This window comes from Loxodonta africana, chromosome 18 (genome assembly GCF_030014295.1).
Source record: "Loxodonta africana isolate mLoxAfr1 chromosome 18, mLoxAfr1.hap2, whole genome shotgun sequence".
Classification (NCBI taxonomy): domain Eukaryota; kingdom Metazoa; phylum Chordata; class Mammalia; order Proboscidea; family Elephantidae; genus Loxodonta; species Loxodonta africana.
The window spans coordinates 66977270-66989460 of NC_087359.1; the positions used below are offsets into that span (position 1 = coordinate 66977270).

Here is a 12191-nt window from a genome sequence, read left to right on the forward strand (position 1 = left end):
GGCGGACGCGGAGGAGAAGCCAGAGAGACAGGGGGAAGGGGAGGCCGTCGTGAGGAGGGCGCCGGGCGCGGTCACCGCATCTGGGAGAGACCTCTCGGGGGAGGCGGGTGGTAGGGGCGGAAGGAAGGAGAAAAGGAGGGAGAGATCGGGGAGAGTCATCCGAGAGACCCAGAGGCCGGTGGAGACTTATCTGGGACCCTCCAAAACAAAAACAAACAAATCAAGCTGATGCTATCTAGTCCATTCCGACTCGCGGTGGCCCGTCTGTTGCAAAGTGGAACTGAGTTCCATTGGGTTTTCATGGCGTGACCTCTCCAAGGCAAATCGCTAGGTCTTTCTTCTCAGGCGCCTCTGAATGGGTGCCAGTTGCCAACTTTTGTTCAGTAGTCACAACGCTTAACCGTTTGCGCCACCCAGGGAGGGACTCATTCAGAGCCTCCAGAAAAGAGCAGGTGCGGGTGCGGTAAGAACGGCGCGTGCCAAAACACTCGGAATGAATAACCGATCACGCTCCTCCTAGCAGCCCCAGGACTCGCCGCTGCCCAGGGCACAGCTGAGAGGGCTTGAAGGGTCGTGAGGTACCCGGGCCCAGGTCGTCTCTGCAGGGCCGTCGGAAGCCTTGGAGTCCGCAGGCGCCTCCGGCCGCCGCCGGGGGGCAGAATCGGGGGTAGGCTCTCCCCACCGACCCCGCGTGGTGGCCCCGCCCCCGGGCCGCGGGGAGGCCCCGCGGTGGGGGGCGGAGTTGTCGCCGCCCCCCATCCCCGGGGACTGCTGGCCCCTTCTTAAGCCAGCCGGGCTTCCAGACGCCCCTCACTCGCGTCTCCCGTCAGTCTCGCTCCCGCGCAATGGCCTCCGCGCTGAGCTATGTCTCCAAGTTCAAGTCCTTCGTGATATTGTTCATCACCCCGATACTGCTGCTGCCACTCATCATTCTGATGCCCGCCAAGGTCAGTTGAGTCTCTGGGCTGCCCGGCGGATCCCGGGTGCCCGGTGCCCAGCAGCGGGCACCGAACGTGGGAATACTGAGCTGGCGCGCACGGATTCTCGGGAGGGCACAGCTCTCCTGGAGCGCGCGTACTCGCGAGCTCGAGATGCTGGATGGGAGGCGCCCCGCAAAGAAACCTGAGGGGCACGGAGACCCCGGGAAACACCAACCTTGGGGCTCACTGATCCCAGGGCGCAGGAACCGTCCTGGCAAGCACAGAAACCTCGAAGTGCGCACAGATCTTGGGCACACAGCCCTCCAGCATAGAATCGCCTTAGAGTGCATAACGGCGTTTCCCCCAAGTAAATGCCCTCCGCGTCGACAGGGAGCCTGAGCGCTTGTCCTTCTCTCCTCTGTCTCTCTCTTCCCTTAGCGAGTGAGGACTTACCATTCAAGGTGGCTTCCGAGGTCAGGGACTTAGGCGAAAAGACCCTCACCTAAGTGGATCCTGAGGGCTATCTTTGACACTCTGGCTCTTCTTCGGGTTCCATTTTCCCCATCCATGAGCCCAGTTTATTTCCAGGTCTGAAATCCAGGAAGCCAAAGCTGAGTCAAAATTTCTGCTCCCAGCTGAAGAGCAGGTCGGGTTGGCCTGCTTTTGCTCGCTGCCCGCTGTGGCTGCGGCAGGAGGCGGGAGACGTTCCCAGAACTCACGCCTTGGGTGGCAGGACCCAGAGTTGCAAGGAAGTCGCGTCTCTGCCCTGGCCTCCTAGTGCTCCTGGGAGGGAGGGAGAGAATGAATGGCCGCAGGATGGGGGCGGGGCCGGCGCCCTGGCCCGGGCTCTGCTGGGCTGTGTGCAGCCTGTTTGGCAGAAGCCCGAGCCCTTTGAAGCCTTTTGTGGTTCGATGGTTGCTCCTTCCTCCTCATTCCCTCTTTCAGCCCTTTCACTCTCAGCCCAGACAGGAAACCTCCGGCTCCGACCCCCTCCCCTGTCCCAGGCAGGTTTGGGAAACAGAGGAGCTCTTCAGGGGATGCTGGGGGCAGTCCTGGGGCGGGGGCGGGGGGCACACCGGTAAGCCAACCTGCAAAAGAACTGGACTTCCACCATTCACTCATGCTTGTGACTTTAGTCAATCTCCTGTGCTCTCTGGCCTTGGCGTTCTCATCTGTATAATGGGGCAGGGTAGGTAGGTCCTTACACTTTAAGGCTTGGGCTGTCAAAAGGGGTTATGCTGGTTCCCAGAGTGGGGGTTGGGGGGGGCAGGGAGGAACCCTCGGCTGAGCACAGACCCTGGATGGGCCAAGGACAGCAGATCCCGTTATGGTGGCCCTTCACTGGCCACACCAACTGTGAGCTGCCATACTTTCCCTTTAGAAAGAGATTCTGGGCTGTTATTGTCAGTGGGAGGGAGCCAAGCAGGAGAGCTGTGATTTTCACTCTGCTTTTTTTTTTTTTTTTTAGTGGGGGAGTGGGGAGTGTTGTTCCTGGAATAATTATAGTAGCTTGGTTGACCTTCCTGCCCCAGGAGAGTGTGGCTGAGGCTTTATTCCCACCTTGCCACGCACACAGGTGGGCCCTGAGCTGGGACTCCAATCTGTGTCTCTGTGTGTGTGTGATTAACCTGCCTCGGGAGCAAAGGTCAGGAGAGGGAAGAGGTGACACCGGTGAAAGCCGTTCTAAAGCTGCCTGGACACGCTTGCCCTTCGGGAACTCGGACTTCTGCCTTCTTGTTTTCTCCCTTTGTGCCTCTGTTTTGGTCACCACTGAAGAGCGCCCTGCCCCCTGCCCTCCATGGCCAGACCATTGTGCAAGGAAGCCCAGATGCACGTGGCAAGGGGGCAGAGCAGCTGGGAAGCCAGAGGGACCTTGGCCCCCTGGGCAGCATCATCAGGTTGGGGGGGCAACTCGTGGGGCAGGCTGTCCTGTCCCAACCCCAGCCCTTCCCCTCCAGCCAACTTCTCTAGTTCTTCTCCTGCACCTTGCTTCCCTCCTGGCCTCATCTCTGCTCCACATTTTCTGTCCTTTCTCTGGGCCTCTCTCTCTCTTTAATTAGCTTTTTAAGAAAATAAATGATATATCCATTGTATCACTTATTTTATTAAAATCGTAAAAAAAAAAGTCCTAACAATTCTGTACAAAGGAAAAAAGAATATGCCCTCAAATCCCATGATTTATTAACATTTTGATGAACATCTTTCCAGAAATCAATTAATTATTCTTTTCTCTCCTCTCTTGCTACATATACACAAATACACACAACACATTCTCTTACCTGCATTATTCACTAAGCAATATGTCATAGACGCCCTTATGCATTACTAAATACATAAATAATGAACTGTAGCTTTATTCCTGAATGCACTTAGTATGTATTTATCGAGCCCCACTATGTGCTAGGCAGCTGCTCACTGACAGGTTGGAGGTTCAAGTCCACACAGAGGTGCCTCAGAAGAAAGGCCTGGGGATTTACTTCTGAAAAATGGCCGTTGAAAACCTGATGGATTTTGAGACACATGCCTTTGCCTTGAGTCAGAATATTCTATGGCAACTAGTTATGTGCTAGGCACTGTGCTGGGTGCCGAACTAAATCCCATCGTCTGCTTTTAACGCAGCTTTTTTTTTTTTTTCAATCTCATCACATTCTCTGCTGCAGGGAAGTACTCTGAACTGAGCCACAAGGAACTAGGCTGTCTCTCAGGTAGGGTCCCCCACATTCTCCGTGATTCTCATCACCCCCCCGCCCCCCGCCCAGACTTTCCTAACTTCCCCCTTCCCATTCTGCTCTCTCCGCTGACATTGGGGGAACATTCTAGACTAGGGAAGGTCAAGTTTACTGACCGGTGTTATACCAGGGGCTGGTCGCCTCCTGGGCTTAATAGTGGTATGGAGGTAAGAGGGCAGAGTTAGCATGTGTCTCATTGTGTTTTCTAATGGTCATGTGTTGCAACTCCAGACACTGTGCAGCGAAAAGGGATGACACCTGCCACCTTTAAAGTAGCCCTCTTTACTGTTTCTAAGCTTCGATGACAAAAAAATTACTGAGTACTTTCTGTGTGCCATAAATTAAGAGTTGTTGTTAGTTGCTCTCAGGTGGGCTGTGACTCGTGGCGACCGTATGTACAACAGAATGAAACACTGGCTGGTCCTGTACAGTCCTGTACCGTCTTCGTAGTCGTTGGTAACCGGGCAATATTCTGTTCTGATTCATAGGGTCTTCATTAGCTAATTTTCAAAAGTGGATCACCAGGCCTTTCTTCCTAGTCTGTCTTACTCTGGAAGCTCCACTGAAACCTGTCCATCATGGGTGACACTGCTAGTATTTGAAATACTGGCGGCAGAGCTTCCAGCAAAATAGCAACGAGCAAGCCACTACAGTACGACAAACTGACAGACAGGTGGTGGGTGCCCTTAAATCCTCAATTTACAGATGAGAACGTGGAACAAGCAGGAGGGGTCAGGGTTGGGAAAGGTATGTCACAAGTGGGAGAAGTTTTCTAATCGGTGACATTGTTTAGAACTGCCAGCCCAGATGGTAAAAAGAAGCAGAAAGGTTTTCAGACAATTTTCTTATTGTTTTTAAATAGTCTACAATATATTCCCTTGGTAAAGTAGAGAGTCGGCGAGAAAGAGAAAGACCCTCAACGAGATGGACTGACACAGTGGCTGCAACAATGGGCTCAAACATAGCAACGACTGTGAGGGTGGCGCAGGATGGGCCAGTGTCTTGCTGTCATACACAGGGTCGCTATGAGTCGGAACCAACTCAAGGGCACCTAACAACAACAAAACAGCGTATCCCTTAGCGCGAGTCACTGGAGGGGATCACTCCCATCTCCTGCCTGCCTTGATACACAACTGACACCAAGGCCCAGAGAAGTCAGTGGCTTCTGGAGAGAGAGCAGACCACGGCAGACAGCGAGCATAAATCAGTCTGTCGGGTGTCAGCCTGGGCTTCTGACCGCACTGCTGTTCTGGTTCTCCATCAGGGGCAGTTTTCGTCTCCAAGGATCATTTGGCAAAGTCTGGAGACGTTTTTTATTATCATAACTCAAGGGAGTGCTACTAGCGTCTAGGGGGTAGAGGTCAGGATGTTACTAAACATCCCACAATGCACAGGACAGCCCCCACAAGAAAGAACCATCTGGCGCAACGTGTCAATAGTGCCGAGGTTGAGAAACCTGCTTTAGACAGTAGGGAGGTGCCCTAGGGCATTCATGGGATGCCAAGGAAAGATGTAATTTTTAGGACCCATAACATAATCCACAAAGACTTCCTAATCTTCCTGCAATGTTTTACACATATAACAGTGCTCTTTTGGGTGACGACAAACAGCGACAATGTTAACACAACCGACAAAGACTTTCTAATCTTCCTGCAATGTTTTATGCATACAATACACGTTCTCTGAGGTGATGCTAAACAGAGATAGTGTACAGTACGCTATTTTCAGCAGCGGGGTCACAGGTCTGCTCAGGTAAAGGCTAGTCAATCCACCCATTCTTTTAGTAAGCATTTGCTGAGCATCTCCCAAGTGCTACGGCTACGCTGGGTGCTGAGGACAGAGTGAATCTACAAACACTGTTTTTGCTCTCGAGTTGCTCACTGTTTGGTGGGGGAGATAGTTAGGGAAACAAACTATTACAATATAGTGTGCTAAGTCCTGGGGGGATACTCAGAAGAAGGGCACAAACCCACACTGTGTGGGTTGTCAGGGAAAGTGTTCCAAGAAGGAATGCTGAGCTGAACGATGAGAACTCATTCCAGGCAAGGGAGCGGTCTGTGTGAGAGAAGGAGGGTGTGAGAGGGAGAGCATCGTGCCTCAGTTACTGCAGTGCTTTGGGGTAGCTGGACCCTGAGGTGCCAGTGGGGAGCGAGGTGGGGCTGGAGGAGGCTGTAGGGCCTGATGTGACACTGGGGGGCGTGTAAGTCATGCCAAAACACCTGGGTTTTATCCTGAAGGCAATGAGAGGCTTTTAAGCCAGAGGGTGATGCGATCAGATTTGTGGATTGATGGCAATAAGGAGATCGAATGAGGAGACAGCTGCAGGGATCCAGGTGGGAGATTACGGGGCCTGAACTAAGGCAGTAGCCACGAGGATGAAGGGGAGGGGAGGCCAGAGATTTAAGGAGGGTAGAATCTATAGGTTTTGGTGACTGATTTAATTAGAGAGGGCTATAGCCAGTAAGAGGGCAAAGTCTGGGTTATTAATAACTATAAAAATATTGATAAAACATAAAACAGCCTAGAGAAGTAGGTATCATTATCCACATTTTAATAGGTGACAAGCCTGAGGCCCCAAGAGGTGACATTTCTCACCCGAAGCCCCACAGTGAGGTGGGGTCAGAGCAGCGAATGCTTGCACCTGGACCCAGCTCTGTCTCCCAATTCTTTCTTCTCATTCTTTCCACCAAGACCCAAGCTAAGTGGCTAACAGATGTTATATAGAGAGTTTACACAAAATTAAATGCCAATAGTAAAGCTTGAGACCCGTGTAATTAGAGAGACGGTAATGAAAACACCAAGCATCATCTTCTAAATTGTAATGATAAAAAACAAACTTAATGAGAACATTTAATGCTGGCAAGTCCTGGATGAACTGGTTGACTTGTAAATTTCTGAGAGCAGGGAAAGTTGAAGTGGTCCTTCGAGAAAGCAACTTGGAATAGGTATCTGGAGTTCAGGAGCCCTGGTGGCCCAGCGGGTAAGCACTTGGCTGCTAACCGAGACGTCAGTGGTTCAAAACCCACCAGCCATTCTGCAGGAGAAAGATGTGGCAGTCTGCTGCTGTAAAGACTTACAGCCTTGGAAACCCTATGGGGCAGTTCTACCCTGCCCTATAGGGTCACTATGAGTCGGAATTCAACTCAATGGCAATGGGTTTTATCAGGAGTTCAGGGATCTACTTCTGGGAGTCTGCTAAGGGCTGATTTTAAAATACATGAGCTGAATTGGTAGGGTGATCACAGATCATTTTCATGGCAGAAAAGAAAGAACAATGTTTACTCAACTGCAGGAGGACAAAGGAGAAAACTGGTCAACGTTACGGAATATTTGCAGCTTTAAAAATGATAACCCTCTGGCTTAAAAGCCTCTCGTTGCCTTCAGGAATTAAAACCCTGGTGCTTTGGCATGACTTACACGCCCCCCAGTGTCACATCAGGCCCTACAGCCTCCTCCAGACCCATCTCCTTTCCCACTGGCACCTCAGGGTCCAGCTACCCCAAAGCACTGCAGTAATTGAGGCACGATGCTCTCCCTCTCACACCCTCCTTCTCTCACACAGACCGCTCCCTTGCCTGGAATGAGTTCTCATTTTTCAGTTCAGCATTCCTTCTTGGACACTTTCGCTGCCCCCCTACACAGTGCGAGAGAAAGTTAAGGAAAGGAAGTAGGATTGAAAGAACATGGAGAAAATGGCACTTAATTTGCAAAGTAGAGAAGAATTGCACTTACTTTCCAAACGCTTTTAATTCTTCTTTTTCCTCCTTTCCTCTTCCTCCTCCTTCTCCACTTCTTCCTCCTTCTTCTCCACTTCTTCCTCCTTCTTCTCCTGTTATTATTATTTCATTTTTGTAGCTGAGGAACCCAAGGCTTGAAAAGATGAAAGGACTTGTCCAGGATCACCTGGCTAGGAAGTGGGGACAGGAGTTTTAGACAATAGATCCTGTGCCCTCCCCACTGTCCCAAACCTGGAAAGCTGTGCTGACAAGGGGTGGAAAGCAGGTGGCCCTGAGGGGTTCCCTCTGAGGCCCCACACCGTTCTGACCAGCCATGCTAATTGCCGCCCCGCGTGGTGTGCTGCTGCCGGGGAAGTGGGGCAGCAGTGTGCTGAGGCCTCAGGGCTGTCTCTTCAGTTTGTCAGGTGTGCATACGTCATCATCCTCATGGCCATTTACTGGTGCACAGAAGTCATCCCTCCAGCCGTCACTGCCCTCATGCCCGCCTTGCTTTTCCCACTCTTCAAGATTCTGGACTCCAAGGAGGTGAGCAGACCTGGGAGTCCTGGCAGCTTCCTGGTTCTCCCACTGGCTTTCTCCAGGAGCCCTTTCTCCCTACCACCTGGGCTGGGGTATGGCCAGACTAGCCCCCTCTGTGGGCTCTCCCTACATGGAGCCATGCCACCTGAGCCTCCAGCCCCACTCTGAGCTCTCCTTGAAGACAGCATCTGGCCTGCTTGCCTGTCTCTGGGGACTTGAGTGGCCCTGGGCCCAAGCAGTGTGTGTCTCTCTAGGTGTGTGTCCAGTACATGAAGGACACCAACATGCTGTTCCTGGGTGGCCTTATCGTGGCAGTGGCTGTGGAGCGCTGGAACCTACACAAGAGGATTGCACTGCGCACACTCCTCTGGGTGGGGGCCAAGCCCGCACGGTAATTACCCTTCTCTCTCTCTCCACGTGGCTCTGCGTGGGCCCCAGGGCTGGGGGGGGGGTGGGGTGTGTGTCACAGACAGCCACCCACAGGCAAGAGCTGGCCAAGGGCTTACCTGGTCTTGGCAGACTGGCTCCTGGGTGGGGCACGTGGCAGTCTTAGTGGGAGAAGACCTGATGTATGGGCAGTGGTAGCTGGCACGTGGTGAACAGCAGTGGGTAAGGGGGCAGGCCAGTGAGGGTCCCTCATGTTAGGAATGTTTCCTGGGGAGGTGGCTACAAGGTTCCATGGGGAACAAGGTGGGCGATGGAGAGGGGCTTGGGGGCTGGATCAAGCAATGCCTGATAGGGGAACTGTGGAGAAGGCAGGCCAGAGGTGGCTCGTCTCCCCAGCTCAAGGGGAAGCAGAAAGGTAACCTTCCAAAGCTGAGACATCCATTTCCCCTGAAAAGAATCTTCTTACTTCATCTTCCCCCTCATCACTCATAGCTTTTTATCCACTTCCTTCCCCTACCAATCAGTACATGGGTCATTTCCAACTAACCAATGGAGTCAATATAATTATAATTACTCATTGCCATCGAGTTAATTCTGACTCATAGCAACCCTGTGGGACAGAGTAGAACTGCCCCATAGGGTTTCCAAGGAGCAGCTGGTGGATTCAAGTTGCTGGTCTTTTGGATAGCAGCGGAGCTCTTAACCACTGTGCCACTAAAAAAAAAAAAAAAAATATTGAGTGTCTGCCATGCTCCAGGCATGATCCTGGGAGCTTTATTGCCTCATTGAATTCTCAGCACAATTCTGAGGTTGAATATTATTCCCAACACCACCACACAAATTTTATAGACAAGGAATTTGAAGCACAGAGAGATTAAATGATTTACTTACAGTCACGTGAGGATGAGACCCAGTCTGTCTGAAGGGCACGTGCCCCCAGATCTGCCCCCTCTAATTGGGAACTGAGGATGAATCTTTCTTTTGAAGCAATGTACCTCCTAAATGATGGTGCGTCCCCAGGCCAGCCCTCTGTAAGCAGCTGTTGGCTTGTTAGCTGACAAAGGCTACGTATAAGGTGCATTGGCCAGGAATTGAACCCAGGTCTCCCACTGGAAAGGAAAACTCTACCACTGAACAACCACTACCATTTAGCTACTGGTTAGTTCACAGTAGATGCCTCTGAGAAAGTCATAGTGATCTGCTTCCATAAGGATTACAGCCAAGAAAACCCTATGAGGCAGTTCTACTCTGTCACATGGGGTCACCATGAGTTGGAACTAACTTGATGGCTCCTAACACCAACAACAAACCTCTGAGATATCCTCATGTCAGGGACTGTACAGGCCCTGAATAGACACAGACCCAGGGCCTGCCCTTTAAGTTGACTGATGCCCAGGGCTCCCTTGGTGCCTCAGACTTCCCTGAGAACAGGGCTTGTGGCTCTCTGGTCTCCCTCCATGCCAGGGAGAACCCACAGAGGGACTTATCTGGTCACTCCCAGATTTAGGCAGCTCAGAGAAGCACTGATCTCCTCTAGTGATTGGTTTCCATGAGCAAATCAAATGCTGTTGCATTTTCTAGAAATGTCAGCCCTCAGGGTCCTCTGCTCTCAAGACCCTTTTGAGTGGCCTGATTTCCTCCACCAGTGGGTGGGGGGCCTCTACGGTGGGCTTCATTCTAGAGTGTGCTGGACAGCTCTCACTTCCAAACCCAAGAACTTCTCACAGGCTTCTCTGTTCCTGCCTGCCTCTTGGCTCTTCCTCTGAGTTAGACCTCTTACTATACTGCCTGTCCTGGGGATGACCTGTATGTTGAGGTCCCCTTGGTACCTTGAAGCATCATGTACAAACCGTGGGCCTTCTATGACAACAATTATTCACGCAAACCCTCACCCTCTCTCACTCACCCTCCTTCTTGCCTGAGTCCCAGCCTCTGCTCTTACGGGTCAATGAAGCCAGCCTGTGTGGACAGCTGGGCAGTGCAGTCCCAAATCCCTTCTTCAGGCTCTTACACTCAGGCAAATGAGTGGCCTTTGGGAGGAGCCTGACAGCAGACAGGCATGGAGCCAGAGAGCGGTTGAATTCTATTCAGCCAACCTTCCCCAAGCTCCTTCAGTTCCTGGCCTTGTGCCAGGCTGTTGGGGTGCCATGGAGGAGAATCAGACCCTGCCCCTGCACTTGAGGAGCTCTCAATCTAAGGAGAGTACAGATGTGGAAACAGTTGTTCAGAATCCAACACAGTGATGAGGGTAGGATGCAGGATGGAGAAGGGTGTGGTCAGCCCCACCTGGCATGCACTCGGAGGGAGGACACAGAGAAAGACCTAATCTGAACAGGTTTTAAAGAACCACGAGTACTTTTCCAGGCAGATGCGGGAGCCTATTTTCTGAATACTGCCAATTTGATGTGGTCCATTGCAGAGTAGAAGGGGGTGAAGTGTGTGTGCGGAGAGAAGTGGAGGTGGTGGGAGCAGCCAGGAGGGAGGTCACACTTCCCCAAGCTCCCTCCCCGGCTCACCCTACCCCTAAAGGCTGACTCACGTAGCCCTTCTCAACTTATGAGAGGAGAATCAGGGTCTGCAATGGGTGGGGAGCTCCCAGATAGAGGTGGGGAGCCAGGGCTACCTGCATGCAGGGCTGCTTGACCACACCCCTTCTCTGTGCTCCCCCAATTTCTGGCTGTACCAGGGCAAACTCTTTACACTGGGTTGCACCATCTGGATGCCTGTGCTTCCCCTCTTAGATGGGGTGCTTCTTAAAACTACTGCTGGGTCTGGGGCCTGTTAGTGACCCCAGCAACCAGCAGAGTAGACCTCAGAAATGTTTGTGGAAGAGAGGAGGGAGACAGAAAGGAAAGAAGGAGAGGAGGGAGGAAGGGAGAGGAGACACGAAAATTGTAATCACCTATTAGAACATCCATCATTGAGTGGAAGTGGCCCTAGCACCTTTGTCTGTACCGGGACCTTCTTCTGCACTGGCCCCTCGCATCCCTGCAGGGTAGACCTGGCCCCAGTTGCTCCTTGGGGGTACGGGTGGCGGTGGTGGGGGGAGACTCTCAGGCTTTCCTCCCTGCCCCTCCTCTGCAGGCTGATGCTGGGTTTCATGGGCGTCACAGCCTTCCTGTCCATGTGGATCAGTAACACAGCCACCACAGCCATGATGTTGCCCATCGTGGAGGCCGTGCTTCAGGAGATGGAGGCCACAAGGAGAGTCGCTGAGCTGGAGTTGGTGGACAAGGGCAAGGCCGGTGAGTTGCCAGGTGAGCCCTTGGCCAGGAGCTGTGGGGTCCACAATGGCAGCCTACCCCATGTTGCCAAAGGCTTTGGCCACCTCCTACCACCCTGCCTCAGCTTCCCAGAGCCCTCTTTTCAATAGTCATGTATGAAAATATTGAGAAAATAATATTTTCCTAAGTTTTAGGAATGTGATTATTGCACGAAAGTTTAGATTCTAGTTATATTTCCTTTAGTGGAGCTTGTAACAAGGTCCTATCCTCAGCGACTGGCATCAACAAGTCAGCACCCCCCCCCCCCCCCAGTTATTCATTTATCGTCGAACATCTCTGAGTCCCTCTTGGGGCCTTTCACCTCCTGCTACTTCTAATAATCCTCACGGAGGCTCTCTCTGACCTTGAACAGGTCAACTCCCTCCCCTCTCTGCTCCCACAGTTATTGGGGCTGGTTGTCCAGTGTTTGCTTCCTTGTTAGGCACTAAGCTCTGGGAAGGCAAGGAGAGGGTCTGCCTTGTCCTCTACCTTGTTTCCACCCCACCCCCCAAGGGACCACCACCCTGATTGACACAGGGGAAATTACGGCCCAGGGTTGGGCCTGATTGCCAGAGCCTGGGTGAGGCACACTAGGGTGCAGACTCCTGTGGAGCCCCAGAGGGCCAGGGTAAACAG

The 12191-nt window shown here is 52.3% G+C and overlaps 1 protein-coding gene across 3 annotated transcripts in view; it reads left to right on the top strand.

Annotated features, from left to right (window-relative positions):
* The first annotated feature begins 845 nt into the window (after nt 1-845).
* SLC13A5 (solute carrier family 13 member 5) overlaps nt 846-12191 on the top strand; it is a 30963-nt gene continuing 19617 nt past the window's right edge. For 2 of the 3 annotated variants that reach the window (XM_003416854.4, XM_003416855.4), the window contains exons 1-4: nt 846-947; nt 7783-7911; nt 8160-8296; nt 11377-11549. In XM_003416854.4, coding sequence (XP_003416902.1) covers nt 846-947; nt 7783-7911; nt 8160-8296; nt 11377-11549 — 541 coding nt within the window. The remainder of the gene's footprint in view (nt 948-7782; nt 7912-8159; nt 8297-11376; nt 11550-12191) is intronic. The other variant, XM_010596521.3, reaches the window with a different exon arrangement.